This window comes from Anser brachyrhynchus, assembly GCF_964034855.1.
Source record: "Anser brachyrhynchus genome assembly, chromosome: 9".
In the NCBI taxonomy this organism is placed as follows: Eukaryota; Metazoa; Chordata; class Aves; order Anseriformes; family Anatidae; genus Anser; species Anser brachyrhynchus.
Window position 1 is genome coordinate 22,705,637 of NC_137703.1, and position 25,794 is coordinate 22,731,430.

General features: G+C 40.1%; 1 protein-coding gene and 1 long non-coding RNA gene across 3 annotated transcripts in view; one reads left to right on the forward strand and one right to left on the reverse strand.

The window, feature by feature from the left end:
• Positions 1-7,142: 7,142 nt before the first annotated feature.
• Positions 7,143-17,314, reverse strand: LOC308199631. Its single transcript, XR_013954762.1, has 4 exons — positions 17,192-17,314; positions 10,966-11,039; positions 9,046-9,237; positions 7,143-8,581 (listed from the first exon to the last, which is right to left on the reverse strand). It is a non-coding gene; the product is annotated as an uncharacterized lncRNA (long non-coding RNA).
• The window catches only part of NYAP2 (neuronal tyrosine-phosphorylated phosphoinositide-3-kinase adaptor 2), a 165,912-nt gene continuing 157,379 nt past the window's right edge, over positions 17,262-25,794 (forward strand). For both annotated transcript variants that reach the window (XM_080604051.1, XM_080604053.1), the window contains exon 1: positions 17,262-17,434. In XM_080604051.1, coding sequence (XP_080460177.1) covers positions 17,400-17,434 — 35 coding nt within the window. In that variant the 5' untranslated portion in view covers positions 17,262-17,399. The remainder of the gene's footprint in view (positions 17,435-25,794) is intronic.

The window sequence follows — 25,794 nt, forward strand, 5'->3', positions numbered from 1 at the left end:
TTACAATAATTCTGCCTATGCTATATAGGGACTCTAGGGGAGTCCACAACAGCTAGGCTGCTATAAACATGATTTGAGTTTATCAGCGTCTCATACATCCATATCACAGTAGACTTTCCTGACTTTGCTCCCAAGAACTGACCTACGTGGTCACCTTCAGAGTCTAAGAACTTAAGACTACCCATAATGGCTCATCCAGGTCTTTGGGAGAGACCACAGGGGAATGTTATATGAACAACAAATACATACATATCTATATACATATCTATATACACACACACACATATATATATACATATATATATATATATATACAGATGGGGGAGGAAGGGGGGCGATAGTTCCCAGGAGTGTTCTCCCAATTACGCTGACACTCAGCAGACTGAGTTCAGACATAGCCCACAGTCTTTGTGGTCATGCAGCTATTCAGCCCGCACACATTTGTAGCAGCATAATGAAGGCTTTTTACCGATAAAGATAAGAACAGGATTCACACTCCATTGTGAATTTGAGTATAGATGGTCACAATAGAATCTTTAAAAAGGCTCAAGTTTTTTATTTGGATAAGGGGAAACATTCTCTCCTTTACTGCAGGGCCCCAGTGGTTTCATCATCACTATGAGGAAGATACCAGCTGGCCTTACAAAGACCTAAGCAATCTAGCCATCATCTTCAACAAGCTCCTAGCCCAAACAAGACTTACAACTTCAGCTTGATGAGCAGATCTAATGGTGGATATTCTAACAAAGCGTTTTCCCATGAGAAAAAGCTAGTAAATTAATATCATAAAGTTGTTTTGTTTCAATTTTTTTATATATATATATATAAAGGGAAAACAGCCATTAGCCCTGAAGGGAGATTCTGTCCAGGTCAACCAATAATACCTCCGACTGCTGGAGCTTTACTTGGTTTCTAATAAACCCATATTGCCATGGCTGAGTCTGACTGGAAAACTGGACCTGTCTTGCCAGTAACTACCCACTCAGCTTATTAACTACTTTTGCATTTTTTTTTCTGCTTTGTTAGAACTCTTCTACTTTATACAAGCAAGTATGGATCAGGACGAAGCAATGGAACAGCACCAGGTGCGGTGCTTGAGATGGGACCATGAGGTTCAGCTCCATACTCATTGAATGCTCAGTTGTGTCCACTGGGAAATGCTGCAAGATAGCCACAGAACAGCTGAAAGCCACTGATCACAGCCCTTGTCTTTGACTCCTGCCACCCAGGTTCAACCTGTCAGTGTGATCCTGGAAAAAACAAGAGTTTGGAGCAGAGTCTCTGTGGTCCCAAGGGACTGATCTGTCCCTTCAGGCCTTTTCCCTAGAAAAGGAGGCAGGTTAGAAGACAAAGGAACTGTTACAACGGGACAGGAAACCTGTGAAGGGACGAAAAAGGCTTCTCATAAGGGAAATGCCAACTTCCTTGAGGTTGACAGAATTTAAAATTACATGTTCATAGACTAATTTGCTTTCAACTTTCTGCCAACTGTAGAGGGCATTTCATTTAATAGAATCCATAATGAACTGATCCTTGACGGGCTCACACAGATCATGTCCTAAGACTGCTTTACTTTGTGGCTTATTCTGAATACTTTCAGGTCCTGATCCAGAGAGACTCAGACGTAGCTCTTAAGAAGATCTCAGCTCTTTGAACACACAGCAGTCAACAATAACAAGGGCACTCAGTATCTCTGGAGCAAGCCCTTACACATTAAGTGCTGCAATCATTTCATAGTGTGAAGGAGTCATATACTTAGTTCACCTGAATATTGATGCAGAACACAAACATTAAGTATTAGGCAGCCAAAGGCAATTATTCTGATCATTAAAAAGTCTAATCAGAGTAACTTTGAATTTTGTATTACACAGCAGATACAAGAGAGTTGTGTATAATCACAGAAGTGCTAACCTTTCTGTTTTCAAGGAGACATATTTTGAAGCGCTAAATACTAACCTTTAGCTTTGTGTAATGCTTAAAGCACAGAGGCTTTGTTTGGAAAAATAGTTTGCTTAGATGCAAACAGGAAATCCTGGAAAACAATAAATGAGGATTACAGTAGCATTGATTCCATAGCTTTATAGAGAAGGAAATTTGACAAAAATAGCCACCCATTTTCAGTATCAATTGTAATACAGATGAAAGTAAGTTGAATTTGGCTTTAGACATATCCCTTTTCAAGCGGCCTTTCATAAATACCTTTAATTATGAAACTGATTTTCCTGACTACATCATTCCTTTGGTACTGTGGTCTGTCTTTGGGTTGCTTTAGATCGAGTACCTGCAGCTGCTGAACACTGTGAAAAATAGCTACAGTGCAGAAGGTGATCTCCTAAACTATCCATCTACCAAATACCTAATGAATGACAAACCAGAGGATAAAAAAAAAAGAAAAAAGAAGTGTTCTACCCCTCAGGGGATATAACACAAGACAAAGCTGACCATTTGTGTAAATGTCCTGCTACAGTGACCTCCGTGGGGTTAAGCAATCTGTACCAGCTGAGGTTCTGACTAGTTACTTAGACAAGGCTCATATGATGGAATTCATATCAATTTACCATGGCAGGCATGAGAGAGAATGACTTGCCCCAAACCTTATTTTTCTTCTTTCATATATTAGATTGGGACATAGAGGAAGGAATGGGGAAGAAAAGCAGTGCTCTTGCCCACTGAAACTCAGCTGAAAGGCTTGCTAGCTCATGCAATGGTTATCTAAATTCAAATTCAAATATCACCTTCCCATGCAGAGTCCTGTAGCTTCCCAGACAGTTGCAGCCTCCTTTCATTTACATGTTCAGAACCTTTTCTTTCAGTGTATGATGAGAAAAAAAAAATCACACAAGTTATCTCACTAAATCATTTTCTTTAAATGTCTGCCTTCCTTTACATGTTTGTCACTGACCTACTGTCGATCCCATTTACATGAAAAAACTACTGAAGCCCTTCTCCTCTATCAGCATTCATTAGCAGCTCCAAGTTCCTGGCACACAACAGGGGTTTTGCCTACAATGCAGTTTGGGGATGTTCTAGTCAGAAATAGGGGCAGCTAATGAGGAAAACACAACTATAGTTTGTCACCACTGCTCTTATTTACTCCAGCAAGCAGTAATGGGGAAATATTTCCACATGGCAGCCTTCCTCCCGCAGTGTCTGTAGCTGAAGGCACTTTTAGGCCTGTTTTCTCCATCACCTGCTGGTGTTGATTGCCCTGCCCCTGCCCTGTACCACAGCGAGGTACCCCAGGGGGAGGCCGCCATGTGCCTGCTGCAGGCCCGCCCACTGGCCCTCAGCCTGGCAGGCCTCGGCCTGCAGCACCTGCTCCACCTTGAAGAGTGTTACCCACTAAAAATGAAAGGTAGACTGTACTCAGAAGATTCCTGCAAGTTTCTATAGAAATCAGCCTTCCTAACTGGCAGAATTATTAAATAGACTTCTCCATAGATAATATAGATCTTTATGGCTACTGGCCTGCAGCTCTGCTTCGGGAACTTGGACATCAATCTTTTCTGCTATTTGAAAAGTTCTTCAATTAAAATTTTCTGGATCAAAATATCTAGCTTTCTTACCATGGTTCCTGTGCTTGCCTCCCCTCCTGTGTCAGCTTTTGCTTCAAGGTTCATTCACTTTGACATTATCCTACTTGAGGCTTAGTACCTAGCAAAAATATCTTTAAGAACCTGTTTTTCTTACCTGTCACTATAATTTGATTTTTGTACACCTCATACTGATTGTGTATATATATATACACACACACACACACACACACATACAACCTTATCCAAAAATAGAAAAGGAATATTTCTGAGGAGACCACATTTGCTGAATTTAATTCCTTTTCCACACCAAAGCAGACTGATCCTTCTCACAAGCGCTGTGGGAGGTAATCTAGCCACTATTTTAAAATTATTTTAAGTTATTCCAGAGTTAAAAAAAAATATTAAAAAAATCTAAAAAGTATTGGTTGAGATAGTATACCATCAGAGCCACGTGGCTCCAGAACTGTTTCCTGTGTGTAATAAGAATTTCTGGCAGGGATGACATGTGGGGAAACAAACTTACAGTTTACTCTTCAGAAGTTCTTCACCCTTCAGAAGGGTGATACCTGATTATGCTACTTACGGTAAAAACTCAGAAAGCTAGCGCACGCATGGAAAGAATTTCCATTGGATATGACCAGATCCACTGAATGTAATCTCCACATTAAAACCAAAAGAACTGGGTGATCTCCCAGTTTTTCAGGGTGTAGCTGAAGTTAAACAGCACCAGTGAAATTTACAGCCCACCACAGCTTGCTTAGGGCAAATTTAGAGCTCTCCAGGAACAGAGGTGCCCGTTTTTAACACCTTCAACAACTTAATCCAAACAAGGGTGATAGAAGCCTGATATGAAATCTTCAGTTATCATTAACAGGCACAGGAATATGAATTTACATAAAGGAGACACTAAGAAAAGACACAGTTAAGAAGATGCACTAAGTTCAACCATCATGAGGATGTTACTAATATATTTATTCATTGTCAATACAAAGAATACAGCAGGCCCCGCGCTGCAAGTTGTGAACCCAAAGCAAACGAAAGGCACTTCCAGCCACTGCAAGAGGATTTCTAGGGCACTGCAGCTGTGCAGCTTGGGTCTGCCAGGTACCTGAACGGAAGTCATCAGGAGACGTATATGGGTACAGATTACAGATTAGCAGGCCCTTAAAAAGTTTTTACCTTTACTACAACACAGCTTTGTGCCGTTTAGGAGCATAATATTGAAATACTTGGTGTTTGACTCCTACTTGCCTAACCTGTGCACAATAAACACCATTAAGTTATTTCTTTTCTTGTGAATTTCAAGCCTGCTTTTTTAGAAGACCTAATGATCCTTATGGAGCTGACTGTCCCCGCCCTTCCTCTATTCTGCCTTTCTATTTTTTTTTTTATTTTTACTAGAACATGGCAAGAATGTCAGATTATATGATTCTAAAGCTTCCTAATCAAATTGCTCTCAATGCAAACCAGCTTAATTTTTTCATATTCCTTAAAAATAACATTATTTACATTTTACACATTAATTTCAATACCCCCAAAAGTGATTTCAAAAGTGACAGTTTGAAAGTCAGTTTGAAAGATTAGCCCTACTTACCATGCTTTCTATACTGGTAAGGAAAGCTGACAGGTGCATCATCAGCAAGCATCCAAGGGTTTCTATGATTAAACCCTCGAGTTCACATCAGAGCAGATGAAAGGATTTAAAAGCTTAAATATATTTTTTTATTCTTGATGAACTAACTTTAAATATTTAATGATTCTCAGAAAGCTTTTGGGTTTGTAAAGTACCATTTAGAAAAAAAAAAAAGATTTAAGAAAAAAAAATCCTGAAGTAATCCATTTCTTTTTACTTTTTCTAACCCAATTCTTTGCTTTATCTGAAGTGACCACTTACCTACCCAAGGGAAAGTTTTGATAAAACTTATTTAGGGTCTAAAAATGCTCAGTAGAATGAAAATTCAAATCAGCACTGCTAAGTTCTCTAAAAGGGAAGACCTTAAAAATAATTTATCTGCATATTGTTTACTAGTAAAGAAGGAAGATAGGAAAGCAAAACCATAAATGAAACTATAATGAAGAAATTTTTTTCCTATATATTATTTACTTACCTAGTTATATAACATTATACAAGGGGCTGAAATTATGTAGCTGTATAGGACTGTTCATCATGCACTGTATGTCCAGATATTTCCTCTGATCTATTCTCAGTTCTAAGGCATAAATTGATGGACTGGAAAGTGATTTCTCCTTCCCTCGTGTTAAGGTATTGCATCTGCAGCCAATGAAGTTAGGATCTAATCTCTATCCCTTTAAAAATCAGTGAAAGACTCATCAATTTTAATGATTGTAAGACTGGAACCTTCCAGAGCAGCATCAGGTATCTCTGCTGGGGTGAGAATATAAGACAGGTAAAGTGCTGTCAGCAGTACATGCACTGAGACCTCAGTGCCAGCACCAAACATGAATGATAATAATTCCCTTGCTGAATAATATTTTCTACATAAGCTAGATTATCCAGTTCCATCATTTTAATACGAAATGGTACTGAAAACAGCAAGGGAGAACCTCTATGAGAGAGATTCATTTTTATGACAGACAGTTTCATTTAAAAATAAAAGTACATAATAAAAATCTTGCATACTGAAACCCAAATTGCTCTCAGAATACAGTTCCTATAGAACAGGGTACCCCACTAATCTGTCTTTCTTCTGCAAAATTACTACTTTTTCCAGTTTGAAAAGGAATTCAAGCAGTAAAAACATGGATTGATAATACTGTACGTTAAGATGGTATAAAAATAAAACGCATTGCCAAAATTGTTCATCAGCAATCACTTCTCATAAAGTACACATGCACACATTTAGTTAGGAAAAGCCTGCATTCCTTCAGTCTGTCCTTTTACAAACAGAAAAAGAAAGGAATTATAGAAGTCCCACCATGCACAAACCCTGCCAAGCATGTAGAAACCTGTGCCTCGCCAGGGCATATCAAGATGTGGGTGCCAGCTAATGAAGAAAGCAGAAGGTAGAAAGAAGCATCAGTGTTCAGCCCACAGCACATCTCCTGGGAGCGTGGGGCTGTCACCTGCTTTCCCTTGTGTTGGCGCTGCCCTGCACGACACGCATGCTCAGCACCCCATGGCACCATGACCAATCCCCCCCTTGCCCACCGCCACAGCTGTGCTCCCCGGCTGGACAGGAGAAGCTCTTCTGTGCAGTGCAAGGCAGCCAGTGCCAAGCGCGTTATGCCACTAGAAAAGTGTGGCAGATGGGCCAGAGCAGCTGCCTTGCAGCATATCTACAGCATGGCTGAAGTTCAGTGAATTTGGGCTCTTCAGCCTTTCTCCTCTGGTTTTTAGGAAGCTTTGAGTTGTGCTGGTTATTCTACACCTTGAAACCAGGCCCCAGAACCTGCACAAGCTTCTCCCATCACCTTCAGTCCTGTCAAGTCCAGCTCAGAGAGAAAGAATTAGGGCAAAGAAATATAGTAGAAAGAGGACCCAGGCTTTGAAAGAAGCAGTGTCACTCACGAGAGCATACCTTCTCACATAATTACTTTCTTTTCATAGTTTTTTTGTTTTCAGTAAAACAAAGGATATGCATTCAGCCAGAGTAATTAGATTTCATTTAATAAAACATTTAAGGCTTGATTCGCATTTTGAAGGGGAAAGAAAAGAAATATGGGAAGAAAGAAACACCAGCTGTTTTCACAGCTGCCACAAAGGTAAAGTCAAACACACAACAGAAGCTGCACATTTTTCAAAGCCACGTCTCACTGGGAGCTCCAGACCCTTGCAAGTGCCATGCCCATCTCCCATAGACACACAGCATCTCTTATACACCGTGCTCGGGTCTCGCTCTGCTGACAGACTTGGAACAAAGTTATGCTCCCCAAAAGAAAGCTACAAGCGCAGAGACAAAGAAATTGTATGTCACAGATCATCAGCCAATCTAATTATTTGGCTGCGATGATGTTACATTCCAGCAGGAAAACAGCATTTAATTAGGCTGGCATGAGCATTATAACCAGAAATAAAATGAAAACTCAAACAAATGCCACATATGGGTATAATCTTTACATAACAAATAGCAATTTCAATAATACGGTTAATTTGTCAAACTGTTGTGACCCATATCAAAAATAAAGGAAGAAAAAGGAAAAGTTAAACTCCAGAAATGTACATGCATATTGGCCCAAGCCTGGGAAAATCTGCAAGAACTGCTCTTTAGTGATGAAGTTAACCCAAGAGCTCTTGGGGTCAAGCAATAAGGAAGGGTCCAGAAAGCCTCAAGCAAGAAGGCTGCAGGAATCCTTGTGAGAACCAGACTTTTCCTTAGTACTCTTTGGTACCCTATTCCCAAGTCTTACTGTAGTGATTATGTTGGCAGGCTTCCTCTGGCTCCTTCTTTTCAAACTGATTTCCTCTTGCTGTCCCTCTTCATTTAGTTTCTCAAGGTCAGATCTTAGCCAATAAGCAGTGTACAAATGAGTGTCAGCTTGGGAAGAAAGCAAAAATCTGGACCGAGTTCACAACAAGGTAGCTTGCTCTGAGACAGAGTCAGGCCCTAAGATCACAGGCAGTAGGAGGTCTCTGGCTGGACAGTAGATGGTGGGGCTGCAAAAGGAGAGAAGGGAGCTGCTAATGCAGCAGGGCACCTTGGTCTTGATATTCTTTGCAGGTAACACCCTGTCCTCAGGGCAGTTACCCCAGACTTAGACTTGTACAATAAAGAATTGGATCCTTTAACACCACCAAGTCCCAACAAGCAGAGATGAGGTTTTCAGGTGTATTGTCTCCAAGCAACTTGATAAGGAACACTGACTGTGCTTCTTTTAATACACAAGAATTGCAAAGGTAATAGCTATATGGAAGAAAAGGAAGAAGAAAAGCTAGCAGAGAAGCTAGACTCCCACTTGAAGCTTGAGTCTCTTTCTGAGGAAATGTAGCCAGTCTGATAAGATGACACAAGATCAAAGTGTGAGAAACCCAAAGGAATTCCTGAATTCACCTAATAAGCAAATGGCAAGCTCCAATAAGTAAATATCTGAAAAAAAAAATCAAAGTTAATAAATCTCAATTCATTGCTTGTTTATTGAACGGTTATGTCCTACTGCTCATGTGCCAGCATTACTAAGAAGGTGTTTTCTTGGACCCAGACACCTTGAGAAGAATGCACCAATGGAGAGCTTGAAGAGACCAGCCAGCCTGAGCCCTCACACACTGAGTCCTTCCCACCAATGTGGGCTACTGCTGCAGGACCAGTGCTCTTAGGCTTGAGTTCCATTCTTGTTGGACTTACTTGGTCTGCTCTTGTGCATTCACAAAGTTTTGTATTGATTATATAAATATTTGTGGTTTGTATGAATACAAAATATCCATGGAGTGCAAAAATGAATGTTCACATTCAAGATACAAAAAACGACTCTCAGGTAGTGTTCTGTCACGCCTATTGAGTTTATACAGATACCTTTAGTTCCTCATGATAAATTAGAGAAATTAGAGACATACCGCTGTGTGCCTGTCCAGGTTCCTCCCTTCCTTTCTTAAAGCACAGTTCTTTACCATTGCAAGAGAGCGAAGTTGTCATTTCCCTTAAATCATCCCAAGCTTTTAGCATCGATTCTCATTTTGCACAGCTGCAGATGACTCAGTTGTCACAGGAGAGATACAGTCGTGGTTTTCTTTACAAATTATTTATTTCTATAAAATGTAGAAAAGTGATTTTGACCATACAGATTTAGTATTCCAATGATGCAGCTATGGAAATAAAGAACATAATTTCTGAGTAACAAGAAAAAGAATCTCACTGAAGAAGAACTATTGATAAACTGTGTCTAGGCTGTCTCATATTTGAAAGGGATCAAACAATCAGATTATCAAAGGGTGTGCAGTTAAATACCATTATGTCAGGTTGGTCTTGCTATCCATCATGCCTGATATCCCATTCAAACCAATCAATCCTTGTGATTAAAAAAGGAATTTCCCCGTCTTCTACCAACAAACAAAACTTCAAATCCTACTGCAGGTCTCAATGAACTAAGTCAGCTGGAAAACTACCTGTGAGATAACAGAACTGGATTAGATTTCAGACCACTTTAGTTACCCAAACACTTCACCCTGACCCCGAGTTACTTCTAGTAACTCTTCCATTGTCCCCTCCTATCCTTCAGCTTCAAAGACATCAGTTATCGGGAGTTTATCAGCAGACAGTCAATCTAGAAGCAGCTTGAAGATGGTATAAAATGCTCTCTCTGGCCCCAAATAACTGGCACACTTGTGCCAGTTCTGCTAATCCAGCAAGTTTAGTCCCTGGCCTCAAGTCTTTCAGGATCAAGTCACTGTTACACAACACAGCCTGATCCCCAACTGTTACACTGCAGTGCAGTACACCTTCACATCCTCAAAACCGTATTATTTGTCTCAGCAGTTTACTGGAGGAAATCAGTAAGTAATTACTAATGGTCAACCCCGCCAAAACCTCGTGGTGAAGGCCTGGAAATTTTCCCAGCAGTGAAAACAAAAGCATTTCCCTTACAATACACTGAAACATTTGTCACCAAGGCTCCTCATTTCCTATAACCAGGTTTCAAGTTAAAAGGTGTCAGTTTGACACCATATGCAAAGCTGCTAGGTACCTAGATTGGAAGTTAGCACTTTTATTCCCTACAGACGCAAGAAGTACACATGAAGGTTAGAACAGATGGTGGGGAAGTCAGGAAACGTATGTTTTTATCTGGACACCTTCACACTGAGAAATGAAAGAAAGAAGCCACCTTTCCTCTGCTGATACCACTCTCTCTTGGTCTAGCAGACAAAGTTCATTCTTTTTACTTCTCTGACTTTCACCAAATTAACTGGTTCCACCTCCCAGGGCAAACCGAGTGAGCTCTAGCCCTGCTCTGTTGCTCCGTGTCATCCTAGGGGGGATGTCGTGAGCAATAAGGGCACAAGCTCCACAGTTACTGCAGTGCTGCGTGAACCTCTCTAGCTTCTTTATGAATTGTAAACAGCTAAAAAATGGGAGCAAAGGAATCAGATTTTACCAGTTAATGCCACATGAATTTTAACTGCTCTAACACAAATCTACAGAGAGGCCCAAAAGGCATATAGCCTCCCACTGGGACAGCAACAGTGCAGATACAGTGCACACTGTACTGTAATATAAAGAATTAAAGAACTTTCAGATGAATGATAACCACAAAAAAACCTCAGTTTTCCATTTTTGTCAATCACGGATCTTTTATCTTGAATGAGACATATGTTTCCAATAAAACTACCTTTAAATTTTAAAAAAAGATTGTTTTTCATTAAACAATTTTGTTCTGCTATTCTCATAAATTCAAGACTGGGAAACTGGTATTTCAATAAAATCACCATAATACTTCAAGTCAAAAACAGACCTTAGAACTTCATTAAATCAGAGCTGACCTGCTTGCATTCTCTGCACCGATTTTGTTTCTTGTGATATACCAAAGCCCATGAAATATTATCCTTCTTCTCACCTATGGAAGGAAAACAAAAGGTTAGTGTGATAAAGATTATCCTCGTAGTACATGGCTGCTAATTCTAATCTGTCTGTTTCAGCCTCAGGAGGCTGAAAGGCAAAGGTGAAAGTGGTACAATTTGCATGCACAAACTGCAGAATGGATTGTTTTAGATGAAGAAGATCATAGGGAAGAAAAAGGTTTCCATAAATGACTACAGCATTTCTGCTGACCATGTTGCACACTAAGAGCAAAAATACCTTTGTCTCTGTGTAAGTGTACATAGAAGTCTGATTCCCTTTCCATGGTCCTTTTCCCAGCACAATGAATTTTCTTGTTATGTTAAACAATTAATTTCCCTTCATGCCCTATTCAGCTTTCAAATACTCTTAGACGACAGACCCCTTCCTTTGTCACTACTTAATGGATTTATAAACATTTAATCTTTCCTTGTAATTTCATCCCAGCAGATCATTAATCACTGTCCCCAAACTCCCTCTTCGTCAGGAAGAATCACGTAGGCTTGACAAGCACATGCAGCCATGCTTTATACACACACACGCACACACATGTATGTCCCAAGAACAACTACCTCCTTGGAATGGCCTTCACACACTTTCCAGCACGCGGGGTTGGTGGGGAATCCCGTAATTCCAGGAATGTTTGAACACACAGAACTATGCAAAACCAGGCTCTAAAGGCAGCTTTGCGTTCTAGCTAGTTCTGCAAAATTTGAAGCCTTTCAGAGGGCTAATTCCAGTTGGACAGGAGCCTCTATTCACCAGGAACATATCTGAAAAATGTTTTAAAGCCTAAATTCAGCAGGCTACAATGCAATCCTAGGAAGAGTACATCCCAAATCCTCACAACGTGAGTATTTTCCATGCTGGGCATTGCTGTGATGGTACTGTCAGTGAGGAAGGATTTCTTACTGTCTTTTTGCCATGGCTTCTAGGAAACTGTGCTTTGACAGCAGTAATTATGACTAATACACATATACTACAACCACAAGACAAAGATCAAATGATTTGAAAGTCCCAAGATTATTTTTTTAATTAGAATGCATCTCTGCCCTGAAATTTTAACTATTTCTAACAATTATTTAGTGATTCAATGATCATTGCTCTTTAGCTTTATTTGCTGTCTGAAGGGAAGAAAGTGCAACTGAAAATTACTCACAAGTACGTGTTATTCATCACTAGCCACAGGAAAAAAAATAATTTGATTCCATTTCGTTGTTACTACAACATGAGGAGCTGTGAAATTTCATTCATAGCTGTATGGAAACAGACTTTGTGATCATGAGAACTTCTGAGTACAAGCTGGTTAAGAATCTAAAAAATACATGAGGAAAAGGGAGTACACATTTCTTAACCAGGAATAAATTTCTGGGTCTGTATGTATTCAAGAATACTTTGACCAGTTAAAACCCAAATAAATTGTTCACAGTATTTTTTGATGATTTATTCCCTAGAAAAAGTCATGGCTTTCAATTTTTCATTGCTGCCTTTTCACAAACGAAAGGTAAATTAAAAGTATTCCCTCAGACGCATTAAAGTAAAGCACGATTCTTTATGCTCCAGTTACTGGAAAGACCAGAGCAGTGGAAATAACTGAACTAAAATATTCTATGAAATATACAGCTCCTTAAGCTCTGCAACCTGGGCAACTTTTCCAGAATCACTGGCTTCAAAAGCTTCTGAAATCCTATGAACAGATGATGCTCGGAGAGCACTGTCTTAATTGTCTGCGTGGAGCTGTTATGCATAAGTATTTTCCAAGCTTACTACTTGTCTGACTGGTAAATTCATAATGTCTCTCTTAAGGAAAGAGCTTGTTGCACAGAAACAAGACAGACACCAAATCCAGAAGCCTATATAAATATAGCAACTATTTTAATTACCTTCTATTTACAATAGAAGAGATTCAATCTTTGCTGAAAACTGGTCAAGCAAACAGGCACATTATAGGAAGACGTTACAGGAAGACGTGACTCGTGAGGCATTTTACCCTCTCCCATTTCTGCCATACACAGCAACGCCTGCCTAAATCGCCTATCCCAGGCTGTGCATTGCAACACTGATGGCTTTATCTTGAACCCACTGTTCAGAGAACCAACATCTTTAGGTAATTAGTTTTCTTTGATCAGCCACTGAGACACTTTGGGAAAAATAACTGGAAGGCACACTTAAAGGATGCAGAAGAGGTGAAAACCTCTGTGGAGTAAAGGGAAAGATTCTATTTTAGGGGGGCACAAAGGTAAACATCAAGCAGGCAGAAAAATACTACTTTTGGACTTAGTGGGACAAAAGCCTACTATTCCACTTGAGAAACTGCCTCTTCAAAAGGAATAAGGGGACAAGGATTTAGGATATAGATCAATACTAAACCTGAACAAGGCCTGAAGGCAAACACAGACAAGGAGCCCATCAAGAGCATACAACAATATTCACACGAGGAAAGATGGCCATGACTGAGTGGCATATGCAAAACCACTACCACTAAACAGGCAGATTAATCCTCTTCCACCTGACCCAGATCTGACAAGACTAGCAATATCACAGCATAGCCACCTCTTCCCCAGCACAGCAGAGACAGAGCACAGTTTCCCCAAATTAACAACAGAAATAATTGAAGGGTTAATTTCTGTTTGAGTGGAATGTGAAAAGATGCGCACATCAGGAATTAACACTTACCAAGAAAATAAATGCACTAAACTGCTACAAAATACTGCTATGAAGAAGAAATTATTTAGCGTAAGTAGTATGGAAACAAATACATATGTGAAATACAGGGTAAAAATTTGAGAACAACAATATTGTTCCTGAGAAAGCAGCTGAAACATGATTGATCACTTTGGTCTTATTGAAGCAGACTGAAAAGCTCTTGCAAACACATACTGATAAAGTAATTCTCTTACTGGATATTCCAGGAGGTCTTTCCTACGTCTAACAATGCTTCATTCTGCAACTCTTCCCAATCATGGAAAAAAATTATAGAAAACTCCAACCTCAAAACCCAGAGCACATACATGAGATACAGCCAAAAACAAGAATTACTTACAAATCAGACTTGAATTCTTGGCATGTAAGTTTGGGTGATCTAAAAATAAATGCATTTTTTTTTAGCATTGTTGTTTCATAATCATGTATCATAAATAAGGTAATACAAAGACTACACATCTGGTTGCTGATGATTTGCATTTGTGCCTGAAGTTAATAAAAAGAGATGAGTGAAGCTAAAAACAATCATTTTTCATTCACCCAGTTATAAAAATGATTTGTTCGCACTCTTTCCCAGTACAATGTCATGTCAATACAGCAAACAGCTGAAGCTACTAATATATTTCTCTTTATCACAAAGCATAAAGTATTTAAATTTCTTTTACAAAAATAAAACTATATATGTTTATAAATACTATACATAAGCATATATTGGTAATATATTGCAGAAAAGCATATATATTGTCAAAACTTGCAAGATTAAGTTCACCAATACAAGGAAGATGTGACCTGCAACATGCAAAGAAAGTCGGTATTACAATGATGATTTTTCACAGATCAAAAGGTATTTAATAATACTGTAGATTGCACATATCTCTTCTTTCTTTCCTTTTTGTTTTTCTCTCTTTTTTTTTTTTTTAAACCAAAGCAATAGCATTTTATCATTTTATCCCATTTGCAGAGCTAGGGAAAGAATTAAGAGACACAAAGTTCCTTCCTAAAAGTATTTGACCAGGCTTGCAGTAAAATAAAGACATGCTATGCACAAGCAGTGCTCCCACTGCTAGGCACAAAATATGCTGTTCGTTTCAAGCCATGCCATTCAGAAGGCTGTTGTGATAGAATTTTAACACAACAGCTTTTTTCAGACTAGATATCGGGCTTCAAGTCCCTTTGTGGCCTGATTTACTTTGAATCACACAATCGAATCTTCCAGGTGTCCCCAGGTCAAAAAAGTCTTGGCTAAACATTTTTTTTTTTAAACTATACCATTCAAAATAATTTTTAGTAAGTTTTGTTTTCATTTCAAAGAGATATTGAAAAAGCAAAAGTACTTTAAGGGAAACAGGATTGTTAACTTCAATCCTCTATAAGACTAACATTTTTTAGACCTGTTTGATGAGTTTTTGGTTGCTTGATTTCCCTTCAAGTGGCCTGGAAAATCCCACTCTGTTTACAGCTATAAATCTCTCATCTTTCATAAGATTTAAATACAGTTTTTAAAAAGTTATAAAGAATATTGTCACAAGACAGGCAGCAATATGTCCCATGTCATAAAAAATGATCAGTTCAATTTTTAAGCAGCACAGAAAGGCATGAGCCAAAGCATCCAATTAAAGTGTTCTACAAGAGTCCTGCATCTCAGAGAGATTCCTCATCCCCAAGATCCTTCAAAAAAAAAAAAAAAAGGTTTTTCTGAGAAACTGACTCACAGCCAGAGCACTGGATAGGAGTCTGACAAAGGTATTCTGCACGTTGCAATATCCATGATTTTTTTTTCCTTTTTCAAAGGTAACGTTCCAGTCAACACAATGAATTCTAAGTCTAATACAATAACTTATAATGTATTTAATCTGTATAAAACATGAAGGGATTCTCTTTGGTCATGTTTTCCCTCAGTAAATTTACACTGTTGTGAAAATAACAACTGGAAACATTCCTCCTATGTGTTTTGGGTTTATATACATGTAGAAAGTTACTGACCATATGAACATCTAGAATCTTTAGGTAACCTACATGTCAAATGCTTTGACAAACATAATTCCCATCATCCCAAGAACTGTAAGTTTATACTCTTCATAACTCCAAAGAGACCACTGCTTTACCAACTGAAAGGAAGTAGACTTGCCCAGTTTGACCCCAGAATACAAGTCCTGACCATTGCATCTCAGGCTATCCAAACCCCTTTGGATCAGCAGTAATTCCTGTTGCCTGAAATATTTTTTTCATTTATGCCTAAAAGATTTCCATTGCAGATTCTTAAAAACATGTGCTTCAAACAGATTCAAAAGCCCCTATGTTTTTATTTAAACTACTGCTCTACATTTGGATTTCCCTGAGGAAATAGGACAAAGTAACAAGCTTGATCCCCTTCATTCACGATTACCAAACCTTTCAATTGCATTTATTGCGGCTCTTGTATTTTTAAACACACTGAAATAGTGACTCCGCAGTCCAGCCCACAGCTGCTTGCAGGAAAGCATTACATCTGAAGCAGAAAACAAGGCTAATCTTCTCCACCTTAACCTCTGAGGAGAAGCCAGAGGCAAGTATGGTCTCTACAAAAGGAGGTCGGAATCAGCTATTATGCCACCAAAAAAAAAAATCAACCAACCAACCAACCAAACAAACAAAAACAACAGTATAAAGATACATAAAATAACGTCTACTGTAAGATGTGAGGAGGGAACCACAAAAACAACCGTGCAGCCCTAGTGTGTATTCATTTGTCAATTAATATCCTCAAATGGTCCCAGGAAATGAAGCAGAAAAAAAAACTTGCAGAAAAAAAACCTTACAGAAAAACAAGACTTATTAAGCAACTCCATTTCCAGCAGTGCGCATGGGTTGTCACAAGCGAGCTGTTCTCTGTCCTCACTCTCAGGACACCCGCCACCTGCTCCTCTCCTCCTTCCCTGGGGCCACCATGGGCAGGCACCGCTAGGCCACACTCTGAGTCCCTACAGACAGGCCGCACTGAGCGGCCTCGTGGTGTTTTCCAGAGGGATACGCAAACCCAAACCCTTGCTTTTGTGGGTTGCTTCCCATGTTTTTCTAGGCCTGCTCTGTATTGGTAAACACCTCACCTCTACTTCCAGGCCTCCTGTCTCCATTCCTCACACAAGATGTGCATCATAGAATGGGATGGGTTGGAAGGGTCCTTAAAGATGATTTAATTCCAACATCCCTGCCATGGACGGGGACACCTTCTACTAAACCAAGTTGCTCATGTATATCCAGCACACTGCCTGAGGAAAAACAATTACTGCAGTTAACAAGTCCTCTAAAAACTCCTAAAACTCCAGACCACTTAATTTAATGAAACACACCTTCCCTGCCACGCCTACCCAGCCAAAATCTCTCCGACCCCCCATGGAAAAGAGCCTGCCCAGGCCAAGGCAGGCCTTGGCTTGCAGGCAACCAGCATTCCCCACAGAAGCCCCTTACCTGGTGTTTCTCAGGACAGGCTCCACTGAGGCAGGTGCTGAGGCACTGCTGGGGGGATGGCAGCAGTAGCAGATGGCTGCTGTCGCATGCTAGCCCATTGCGGGCAGGGTGGCACTTATTGCCTCACATCACCTCACTAGGGCTGGGGTGGTGCTGCCCTTCCAGTCACTCAGCTGCCTTGGGCCATTAAACCATCACGGTAGTGGAGATGAAGGACAGTGTCTGGCTGCTTGCAGCACTCAGGTAGGCTGGGGTGCCGGTAAGGCAGGGGAGTAGCTGGAGGGGCTCATACTGCTCAGGACATATTGAGGCATAGAGAGAGGGATAGACTGTGGTGTTTGGGGCTGCTGGAGGCTTCTTAAAGATGAAGGAAGTTTGAAAGAACTTTGAAAGAAAATCTCAAGCATCCCACTGCCCTGTGCCATGGGGCTTTGACTGCCTCCTGAAGTGCTGTGGTGAAGCTTGGGCAATGGAGGTGGTGGGTGCCCCTCTGTGGGGCTGTCAGTCAGGGCTGGGGCTGTCAGCTGGGGGGCTCCTGTCTTCAGACAAGGGTTTTTGGGAATCAGTGTGCTGTGTGGGTATCTTAGTATGCGCCTCCTAACATAGTCTGTCATGTTGGAATGTTGGGTGTGTTTTATATTTTGAAAATCAGTATGTTTGGGGAGGGATTTGTGAGAGGCCTGCAATTGCCTGCAACCATACATCCAGAGCAGCAGCATAGTGCTGGTGTGTGGTCTCCATAGATAAACTAGTGTTTTCTTGTGTGGAAAGGCAAGCAGTTATCACCTTACAAGAAGAACTCTTGCTGGTCTAAGCCCTAACCTTCTTTTAAGATCAAAGCTCTCAGTCTAGATGTTAGCAATCCCTTCCTATTTGGAAGGTACTCCCCCTTCCTTTACGAGACATCACTTCACACTTGACCAGTGCTTGGGCATGAGTGTACTGCCTTTACACAGGATGTTATCCTGGTTTTTTGCTTACCTTTATAGTTGTTTTTGTTTGTTTGTTTGTTTTTCCCCAGCAGCATGTTGTTATCACCTCTGTGTTGTGGTATGTACTAGCAAACAGCCATGTACGAGCGTGGGCAGTGGGGTGAAGCCCCTGGACCTGACTCGCTGGCCTCAGGAACAGACTTTTCTCCTCTGCCGCCAGCACCTTATAGCCAGGGGCACCAGGACCTGCTAGCAGCTTTTGTTAATGAGCATCTGTAATGGCTTTAACAGTGTTTTTTTTTTTTTTTTTAATAATTTGATAGTTTTTGTTGTAAGACTGCAGAGTACTGGAGGACTCCCTCGCTGTTGATGTCTTTCTCCCCAGTGTGTCAAGAAGCAGCAGGCAGTCTGTGGTGTTATAGACCCCTCGACTTGTTCTTAACTTTATCTTTGTGCTTATCTCTGCATTATCCAGGAAGGATTTGATACCTAATAACCAATAAATAAATAATGCATCTTGTAAAGGAAGTGGGTTATATCCTGTTTTTGTTTTTCCTCCTGTCCTTCATTACCTCTGATTCTGATAGCAAGAACATGACTATCTATTGACTGGAAAGGGAGTTTGCTTTCTCCTTTGGGGTGAAACTGGGAAATCAACCTTTTAGGTGAGCTCGGATTGGAGTAAAGGGTTTTACCTTCTTTGAGAAAACATAAAGACCACAGCAACCGTGTTTCCTGTGTTTGAAGTGATTTCCTTATGTAAAGGTCTCTGTAAAAGAACATGTCTCCCGAGCCTATTACAAGTCCAAGCTTTTTGAACTCTGTCTACATCCCTGGTGGTGACTTGCGGGAAAGATCCAAGACAGCTATTCCTATGCTCTAATTCAGCTAAGTGCTTAAACAAACTGTTTCTAATCAGTATTTATCACACTGACCTGAGGCCTTCATAGAGATGCTTGGTGACTCACTGCTGGTTTTCTGCACTGCAATTCTTCAGTAATTCTGAATTCCATGCTGTGCGTCTCTTGCCTCTGGTCTGTGGACTACGCACTGTAAACATCAGTTTTCTGTCTGTTTTTTCTCCCTTTGGTGCCCTGCCCCTCTTCTTCACAGCCTTTCTCAAGGGCTTTGCTGCTACATGTGACTGTATTTTACAAAAGACAGCATTAGTGATTGCTGGCTGAAATTCCAGGTACATAATGATGAAAAGGGGCCAGAAATCCAGGCTGGAGTAAGACACTGAATCAGTTAGCTGGAGGTCACACAGGTTTAATGAGGAAATTGTCTTTCCAGTACAAAAAGATAAAACAGAAGTGTACCACCTGGAGGGTGATGTGCTAATGAGCACGCATTTGTGTGTGACTTTTCAGTGGCAGCAGAAGGGAAACACCTAAATGTGCTCTTCAGAGTGCAGTGGGGGACCAGTGCTCACACCTCTCGCATGTAGAGCTCCTTCTGAGAGCTGATGAGGGAGCATCTTGGAGAGCAGGTCATTATTGGGTGATTTTTTTTGTTTGTTTGTTTGTTTGTTTGAAATTTCTGTTACTGCTCTCTCGTAGACTTGGTGTTTGACACTTCGTGTCAAGGCCAAATGCTCAGTCTTGGGGAGGCTACCATCAGAAACAGGTGTGAAAAGGAGGTGAGAGAGGGTGGAACCATCAGAAGTGCTTTCGGCTGTGTCTTGTTTGTGTCTGTGAACCTGTCTGTGCTGTTTCTTTAGATCTGTAGTAGGAGGTGGACAGTTTAGGGTGGGAGTGAGCAGGACTGAAATTTTGTTGTGAAAAAGTGATCTGACTTCCTAAATAAGGCAGATAGCAATCTTTTGCTGCTTAAGCTTGCTCTCTGTGATGTCCTTCCTGGAACCAAACAGCAGGACCCTCTCAAGTCTTGTTGCTCTTCAGTTGATCTTACTTGTGCCTTGGAGGAAAAAATAAAAAAATAAATATTTATATATATGGATAGACTGGACAGTTTTCACTATTGGAAGAATATGAGGAGAAAAGCAGTATTGTTGCGTGGCTTTCCTGAATATTAAATTTCATTAAATAAAATGTATGGAATACTGCTCTCTAGATACATTTTATGCAGCTGGAGGAAAATGATCCATAGTAGTTGAAGGTGGTTTTTTTTCTGGTTCAAGAGGAATGGGGACAGGAACTGGGGAAGGACAGGGACACTCAAGTGTAATGTGTGAATTGCATAAATCATAAACAGCGTGTGCACCCCAAGTGGAGAATTAAAGATGAAGATGAAGTTTGAATAGGCTAGGAAATTCAAGTCAGGGCTTCAAGGAGGCTCTTGGTAGTCAGAATCCAATTATATTATTTCAATAGCTCCTTGAGAAGTTGCAACACAAAGCTCCTTAGGCCTTTGCCTTTCTAATTGGACCTTTGGTTATTGGGCTGCAGTCTATTAATACCATTTTAGTGTGGTGCTGTTACTGTTCACACAATTTTCCTGTTTAGCAGCTTGCATCAAGATGCATTATGGATAAATGAAGATGAAGAGCTAGAGTTAAGAATTGAAAAGACCTTAATTTCCTCAGAGACTACCCTTTAAAGGTTGTTGAGGTTGAGGCCACAGTGTTGACTTAAGCAGGAATGGTGAAGCCAATGCAACTGTCTACTGAACTAGTTAATAACAGTAAAAGAATTTCTTTCACTAGGTGAAATTGACGGTTGTTGTTGCCAGTAAATTGCAAGTCATTTAAATGCAGCCAAATTTATTTTTAGCATAGTTGCATGTTCCTTCTTCTGTAGTCTCTATTTTCCTTTCATGTTTGTACTGACTTTCAAATGAGAAAGCTAGTGTTCATTCTGAAGGAATACAATTATTCAACATTATCTTCTAATTAATAAATGACTAATCATACTGTATTAACCTTAGTGTGTACTTTCTGTGGATGACATGCTAATGCAGTGTTTTGTAATTGATAATATATGGATTCATCGGAGTACACTGACCCTTACAAGCTATCTTGCAATGTCTATCAGTAGAAAATGAAAAATAAATCATGCAAAAGGAACCCTTTTTCAGAGTTCAAGTGCAGTATATATTGTATCTACATGTATATTTATATAGAAAAAAGCCTTGATTACTTTTTCTTTGTTTATATAATGCTTTTTTAAACAAGAGTCAGGAATACAGGACTATAACATTATTGACACATGGAATGTAAATGTTTTCTCTTGGACTCCTGTAGCTCTCTGAATATGTGAAATACTTGACCTTTGTAGAGTGACATGCTTCTGCTTTTCCACATGTCACATAAATAGTGATGTGAAACTCCGGAGTCCATTGGAGGGATAGACTCTGCCCTGTGCTGGTCTCAAGTTTTCACTCCACTTGTGAGTAGGCCAACTAATAGCTTGATCTCTTTTCATTTGACAAGCTTTCCAGTCTGTTACTGTTCCTGCATCCGCTGGGAGTTGCCTTCCCTAAAGGCTAGTGACTGGAAGGTTGGAAATTGCTTATGGACACCTAGCAGATCACAGCAATGCCGCATCCCAGATCTGTGCTTTTATCATTTTCCTTTTTTAGACAGATGTAGTGTATTTAGCTGTTACAAATAAATATGTCAGACCATGTTTCCAATTTCATTTACACTGATCCTTTACTGGCCTCTTTTCAAGCCCATACAGTCTTCCCTGTTTTTTTTTTCTGTGCCTTTGTGACCAGCTGTTGTTACAGAACCCTGCTTTGGGACTTCTGAGGAAGTGTACAAGATGTTGTACTCTTGAAGGCTCCATGAACTGACATAAACAGGGTGGTGTTAAGAGCTCTACAAGCGCTGTTTGCCTCCAGAGATGTAAATGACCCCCTATGCAATAGCTGACCTCTACCAACACAGGAAATAACATAATGTAACATCTTTTTGTGTTTCCAAGAGATAGGATTGAGATTTTGAGGATTTTTTTTGCTTGGCAGGTATAGTTTTCTCAGGACTGGAAATAAACAGTTTCTTATGGTGGGATAGTTGTAGCAAGAATAGCAAGTCATTTCCATGTATCTGTGTAGCTCACTTTAAATTGCATCTTATATTAAAGCCTTGATTAAAGAAATACCAGCATAATTTATTTTCTTGGCTAAGGTATGCACTGTTTTACATTACACAACTGGTAAGTCTAGGAAAGAAGCATTATTGCCCTCAACAGATAGGTGTGGGAAGGCAGGGGTAATAGTCTGTGCAGATCCGTGTCCCTTTTGAAATCAGGTACGCTGGCATGCTACTTGCAGTGCGAAGGGGATGTGCTCATCTCTAATGAACATGGCTCTAAGGCTACAATTAAAACTCTGACTTGTTCATTTCTATTAGCTGCCTCAGCTGTGCTGTTGTGGTTCCTAATAGCCAATAATACTTAAAATGGCATTATAAAATCTGAAGCATGCTGCATTTGTGATTGTTTGCTTTAAAATAAATTTTGCTTCATTGTAAGTGTCCAATGTGATTATTTGGGAGTCACTGCTGATAACAGAATGCCTAGAGCTGCTATGAAATAGGAGTTAATCAGCTTTAAGGAACAAATTCATGGTGAGATAATCAAATATTTTCCTGTTCTGCCTAACTAACTAAGTTTCATTTATGGATAATGATCAGAAGAAGCCCTTTGAAAGGATTTTACGCCAAATGAATTTGGAAAAAAGCTACTGAGAAGTTCATGTAAATTCTTCCATCTGTAAGGTTCAGAGCAACCTCTGGGTCAAGAATTTTGCAGTAATTTGCAGAAGTATAAATGCCTTAATTAAGCAAGTTTTAAATAAAAAGAGGAGCTCAAAATTGTTGTCTTTAATGTATTTATACATCTGTTTTTGAGGTATTGGGGGGGGAGGGGGAAAAGCATGTTAATCTCAACAGCCAAAATGAGATTGCCATTATATCCTCAAAACTTCTGTAGAAATTTTCACATTCATCTGCTTTGTAACTGCTGCCACATAGTGTTAGCATAACTAGCTAACCTCATGGAAGCTGATAGCCTTATCTGAGGCAATTTAATCAATCCTTATGATTGTTATCAAACATAATGTTTCTGAGGGATCTTGTATTAGCCCAGACCGTACACTGACAAGTAATCCCCTAATGGAATGCACTGCATACGTTTTGGTCCCAGCTGGGATTATTGCTTTCACTTTCTTAAATACAAGTCTTGGATGTTTCAGGTAAGTTCTTTGTTTCTTTGTCCTTTAGAAAACGCCTAAGAAACATCATTATGAAGTATACAACCAGTTATTGTTTGAAACTTCTTTTTCTTTGAAAAGGAATGAATATCGAGTACTGCTCTGCCCTGTTTTTTTTTTTTTTTTTTTTTTTTTTTTTTTTGGTAGTAGTAGATGATCTGAAATGCTCCTATCTCAGTTCTTCTGGCCCCACAAGCTGGCAAAGGTCCTGAGATAATTGTGGTGGATGTTTGAATCCAAAGCATGAGCATAGGTCTAGATAGAAAAGTTCACAAAGCAGCAAGGTAACCAGGCTATTATTCTTGTGGCGTTTGTGAGAACATAAATGAACAGAGGTGTTGTGGGTGAAAGTATTCTTGTTTTACAATGACTCGCCCTCAAGTTCAGAAGCAGCCTTTACTACAGATACATGGATATGTAACAGCATGGGCTGTTGGACACAAATGTTCACTGCCAACTGTGCTACGTACCTTCAACTGTTCATTGAGCTGCCATATTGCAGGCAGCAAAGCAAATATTTGGACCTCTGCTGCGTCACAGCTGCAATTGGGAGCCAGATCATCCCGTTTTATGATCCTATTTGACTCCGTGTATGCTAACAGTATCATTGGAAATGTAATAGACTGGGTCTTCTCAAAATCTGTAATGGTGCTGCAGGGATGTATAACTCAGCAGCTACAGTGAAATAAATGTAAATTCATCCTCCTGTTCTGTTCATCTAGGTCTAAATCATGTTTCCTGTTTTGAATACGTCTGAAATCCCTCCCTCACCATTTCCTCTAGTAGCGGAGTTCAAGTGCATTTGTGCGTTTTGTAAAGGAGTTCAGCAAACTTCCAAATTTCAACACCTGTCAGCAATCAGCACTGACTTACTTGAGATGTAAATACAACTCCAGAATGGTGGTGGTTTTTTATTTTATTTTATTTTATTTTTTTGTATTTTGGGGGGCGGGGGGGGGGTAGGGAGGAGGAGAAAAAATTACACTGCATTATAGCTTTGGTCAAAAGAGGCTGGTGTTGTGCCCTAGCTAGGTGGGCTCCTGTGCCTTTTCTTGGTTAAAGCAGGGCAAGGTCTGTAGCATGCAGAAGCCACAGAGGTGATGTTGCTAACACAATATCCAGTCACTTCGGGTTTCCTGTCTTGAAAGACCTCTTGTAACCAGGTTGAAAGGGAAAGGTCTACAGCGCGAGGTTTAAGCTTGCATCTCTGCTCTGATACTTTCACCCCTGTGCAGCTCATGGTCTTCGAGTGTTAGGCACAATGAATGAGCCAAGTTTATTCTCACAAATCTTTTATAATGCTGCTGGCTCTTGCCCACTGGAAAAATCAGAGCCTTTGTTTGGTGTTTGTGCATAGAAGCAGTTCGTTGGCTTTGCTGTATTTGTGTAGGTAACCAGAGGAGTTAATAGACTCCAAAGGGATCATGTCTCAGTTCAAACAGTGTAACACTCATGTGAAGAAGAGAATTCATTAAAAAAAAAAAAAAGCAATATTTCCTTTTTGTGATTATCCCAGAATATAGTTTATTACTCATAGAACAGCCAGTCCTGACCTCATTGCTTCACATGTCCTCACAGTCTGTTCAGGGTTCTGTTGGTGAAGAACTGAGGCTAATTAGTGCTTAATATCAATTGAACAGTAATAATGAAAGAAAATGCATTGCTAAAGCTGACGTGAATGAGTAGTAAAGCTATTGTGGCCACAGCTATTTTTGTTTACTTGATTGTCTGGTCCATTGGCTTCTGATGTAAAGTGGCCTATTTGTATAAAAGATATATTTACAAGAATGGTAATTTTCCTACACAATGTTAAAAAGGGAACCTGTGAGCATGATGACACATCTGCGAGGTTCATTCAGCCTCAGGTGATGCTGCATGTAAGAATGAAAAGTAGCTGATTTAAGGATCAAATATAACATGAAGAAAAACTGGATAGGTAGCAGTACTTTGAAAAATGTTCTGGACCTTGTCAGCAGACTACAAACTGCTTGTAAAGCTTGGGTACTGTGCTGTTCCTTGATTGCTCTTGGGTGAGTGAATAGAGTGGTCCTATGCAAGACATTTACTACAGTTCTGGAAGTCCTCTTTTGGGAACCAGGTTTTGAGAAAGATGTAGACGAAAATTCTAGATGTTTTATTGTTGCTCTCTTTTAGACCACACAAGCTATGAGAAGCTGAGGCAGTTAACCTACGGTATGTGGAAGTTTGTAAACACAGGTGACCTGCTGCTCTGTCTTCCCTGACAGCAGACCAAGGAGTTGCTAGCTGAATTTTCAATCTGGAGTAGTTTAGACAAATAGGTGGCCTGTTCTCCATCACTGGAAGCCTTTAACAGTAGGTTGAAAGCACCTCTGTGGGTTGGATTGTTATCCCTCTCGGCTTGGGTCAAGGCAATGGATGACAGCTTTTCTAGGCCTATTTTCTGTGTATTGCGTAGCATGTGGAGTCTCTTAAACTGATGATCTTCATGTCCAGCAGAATTGTTTGTGCAGGCTT